The sequence below is a fragment of the Ichthyophthirius multifiliis genome (genome assembly GCF_000220395.1).
Source record: "Ichthyophthirius multifiliis unplaced genomic scaffold scaff_1120509249393, whole genome shotgun sequence".
Taxonomy (NCBI): domain Eukaryota; phylum Ciliophora; class Oligohymenophorea; order Hymenostomatida; genus Ichthyophthirius; species Ichthyophthirius multifiliis.
The window spans coordinates 1-4,192 of record NW_004087746.1 but is presented as its reverse complement, the minus strand read 5'-3'; the positions used below and the strand labels follow the sequence as shown (position 1 = coordinate 4,192).

The window sequence follows — 4,192 nt, the reverse complement described above, 5'->3', positions numbered from 1 at the left end:
TAATAAAATTAAAAAAGAAATAGAAAATTAATAATAAAAGAAATATTAGCTGTTCAAAAACAATTTACATCGAAAGGTATTTTTTCCTTTCTAATATATTATATTATATAAAAATAGCTTCTAAAAGTGTTTCGATTTCCAAATATAAAAATATAAAAATAAAAAAGTCATTAAAAAGTATGAGAGGACTCAACTTTTTTAGAATATTATATGTAATATATTTATTTATTGCACAGATATAAACAAAAATCTTAATTATAAATTAAATAATATTTTTTTTATATATAAATAAATATTTGTTTTTATTTTCATATTATATTTTCTTTTTTCTCCATTTTTTTTTTCTTTATTTTTTTTTTTTTTTTTTTTTTTTTTTATTTGGTTTTTTTTTATTTGGTTTTACTTTTTTATTCTTTATTTTATTTAATTTTGACTAAATTTTTTTTTTTTCTTCTATTTTTTATTTAATATAATTATTTAATAGATATTTTATAAAATTTATTATAAGTTTTAAAAGAATAATAATTTAATTAATTTAATATAATTTTTTCTTATTTACAAATTATTTTAATAATCTAACTTTTTATTATACTCATTAAATATTTATGAAAATGTTAAAGAAAAATTCCTTTATTGTATTAAAATTTAAAATGTTATTTTTTCTGTTTTTCTTATTCTCAATGAATTTAAATTTGAATTTGACAATAAGTATAGAATATTTTGCTGTATTCCATAGATATATATATTCTTTTTAAATTATATTTTTTTATCTAAATAAGTTTAAATAATAATAATTTAAAAAAATAAAATAATTTTTTATATATAAATATTAAAATTTTTATAACTTATAAAAAATAGTTTTATAAACATGTCTAATATATATATAATAAAAAAAATATTAAATATTTATATAATTTTGACTTATAAGAATATTTAATTATAATTTATTAAATTTATTTTAATTATAAAAATTTTAAAAAACATTATTTAATTATATTATTTTTATTATTTAATAAAAATTTGTTAATGTTAACGTTCAATAAAAAATATTTTGATTAAGTTTAATAATAAATATAATATTGTTTAAATAAATTTTTAATTAATTTATAATAAATAAATCAATTTGAATATAATTTCAAACAAAATTATTTTTATTAAATTTAATTTTAATTAAAAAAAATTAAATTTTTTAAATAACAATTTTTAAAAAACTATTAATTATCAAATATATTCTTTTGTATTGTCACTTATAAATTTCTTCTTAGCAATTTTAAAGATAATTTCAGAGTTTTCTTCACCTGTGCTTTTAACCATTTATGCAAATATACTGTTTTTAGAAATTTTATCATCATTAATAGAGTTAGCCAAAAGCAAAAATGGTTCCTCAAACTCTGTAACTTTCCCTTAATCCATAACCAAAACCTTATCATAATCAGCAATAGTATTAATTCTATGAGCAATATTAAAAATAACACAACCTATAAATTATTTTTTAATTGCATTTTATATAATTTCGTCGGTTTTCATATCAACATTAGCTGTGGCTTCATCTAAAACTAGAATTTTACTATTTTTAAGGATTGCTCTAGCTAAGCAAATAAGTTATTTTTAACCTGTTGAAAATAAACTTTATGCATTTGGCATATCAGTATTTAATCCATCTTTTAGTTATGAAACTGTTTCTTTCAATTCTGCTAATTATAAAGCTTCCCAAACTTCAGTATCCTAATATTAATTTAAAGGATCTATATTTTTACGGACGTTTCCTGAAAATAAAAATGGTGCTTAAGGAATTATGCTAATACTGCTTCTAAGAGTATTTAATCCGATAGTACGAATATCTACTCCATCTAAAAGAATTTTACTTTATGGCTCTATATTAGTCATTCTAAACAAAGCTTACAATAATGAAGATTTACCTGCTCCAGTTCTTCCTACACATCCAACACTTTATCCTGATTTAATACAAAACGATGTTCCTTTTAATACAAAATTCAATTCCGGTCTGTATTTCATAAACACATTTTAGAATTCAATTTCACCTTTTTAAATCCAATATTATATTTTGGATTTGTGTTGCTTTTATTAAACATTTTAATATAACAAATTATCTTCTTCTTTATTAAGTTCACCCTCGTGAGGTAAATTACATAAAATAAGTACCCTTTCTAAATTGCTCATGTAAGAATCAAAATTAATAGCATGTCTTGACAATTGAATTATCAATTCCACTATTATAGATAGATAAATTAATAATTAACCAAAATCTTTATTTTTTTCTAATGTATATATATTTATAATTTATCCTACTAATATAATGAATGAAAATATTGCTTATAAATTAAAAGAGATAGCCCTTGAAGCATTCCAAAAGAGGGTATTTGTTCTTGTGGAGTTATTGGTTAATTAATCCATTTTATTTAAAAATATCTTTACGTTTTCATATATCCTAATATGAATTATGCCTTAAATTGTTTTAGAAAAAAATGTAAACACAGGACTTCTGTTTATTATATCCAATGTTTTAGATGCCAAAATCAAAGGTTTTGAAAATTTAATCATATAATTGAATGTAAAAATTATAATAGGAATCAAAATCAAAATATAAGGGTTAAATATAGCTAAAGTAATAAAGATGTTAAAAAATTATAGAATAATTTCTAATATTTCTAACAGCATCCAACTAAAATTACTATCTAAAATTCCAATATCCGTTGAAAATTTATTTATGATTCTCCCTGAAGGAGTTTAATCAAAATATTATGTTTAAGCTTTAATTATCCTATCAACCATAATTCTATGTAGGTTTTGATTAGCTAAATTAACACAATAAGCAATTAGAATGCATTTAATATTAGATACCAAAATGAAGAAAAAAAGAATAGTACCAGAAACATAGAATAATTAATCTTTATCATCTTAATTTGAATAAGTTCCAAAATAATAATAGAAACTAGTATATAATCCTTCACTAATAATAAAAAGAAAAATTGTAAAAATAATCAAAGGAATATTTTATACCATTTTTAAATATTTTTTATAAGTTTAAAATGTTACAGCTATTTTTTCTTCTAATTCATTTGTAAATAACTTTCCTATTTTTTTTTTTAAGATTTTTATATTACTTTAACTTTTTATATCAATACTACTTTTTTTATTCGTATACTCAGAACCTGAATATTTTTTATTATCAATAAAAGTAAATTTACTTATCATTTTAAATAATACATTTTACAATTCTAAAAAATTTCCTTTATTAGTTATTTCTCCATTATCAAAAACAAATATTTCATCACATTATTATGTATATTGAATTTGATGAGTCGCTAAAATAACTGTCTTATCTTTTAAAAATTATCTAATACATTTATCATATATTTTTTTGGCTACTTTAGAATCTACAGCACTCAAAGGATCATCTAGCAGATAGATATCACTTTAGCTATATAATGCTCTAGCTAAGGAAAGTCTTACTTTTTACCCTCCACTTAAAGTAACTCCTCTTTCTCCTATTTCTGTTTAATCTTTATTTATAAATTAATTAATGTCATTTTTTAATTAGCAAACATTAATAACATCATCATACAATTATTTATCAAACTATTTACCAAATGTAACATTATCAATAAATTTTCCTGAAAAAATATATGGTTCTTATTCTACATAAGCTACAGTACCTTTTTTTCTTATTTATCCTTTAAAGTAAGGCATTTCTTCTAAGAGAAGTTATAGGAAAGAAGTTTTCCCACTTCCAACTTTACCTACAATACCATAAAAATAACCCTTTTAGATATGAATATTTATATTTTTTAATACTGGAGGTTAGTCTATTTACCAAAATCCTTAAAAGTTTTTTATTTCAATAGCATTTATGATATTTAATGGTTTTTAAATTGCGTAATATTACTATATATATTTTTAAGATTTTAGATCCCTTTGTTAATATATATTCTCTTATTCTATTTATCTAAACTTATCATTATTAATTTTAGTTATATTTTGATTTTATAAATCTATTTATATTTATGTATCTTAATTTTTAATTTTTTCATCTACACAATCTGTATTATCAATAAGCATGCAAAAATGTTATTTATCAATATTTAAAAATTCACAAAACGATTTAAAATTACTTAAACTTAAAAATAAAAAAAAAGACCTAATCCAGCAAAAAAAAGTAGATTTTTGGTAT

The 4,192-nt window shown here is 19.0% G+C and overlaps 1 protein-coding gene across 1 annotated transcript, besides 3 other annotated features; it reads right to left on the bottom strand. All coding sequences in view use genetic code 6, as the record gives it.

Moving 5' to 3' along the window:
* Positions 1-316: 316 nt before the first annotated feature.
* Positions 317-395: a microsatellite.
* Positions 334-395: a microsatellite.
* Positions 335-391: a microsatellite.
* An 826-nt stretch (positions 396-1,221) lies between the features above and the next one.
* On the bottom strand, positions 1,222-4,098 carry IMG5_000340 (ABC transporter; the record flags this gene model as incomplete). The annotated part of the gene is made up of 1 exon (XM_004040073.1): positions 1,222-4,098. Exon 1 carries the CDS (start codon positions 4,078-4,080, stop codon positions 1,222-1,224), a length of 2,859 nt encoding a protein of 952 aa, XP_004040121.1. The 5' UTR covers positions 4,081-4,098.
* Between the last annotated feature and the right edge of the window lie 94 nt (positions 4,099-4,192).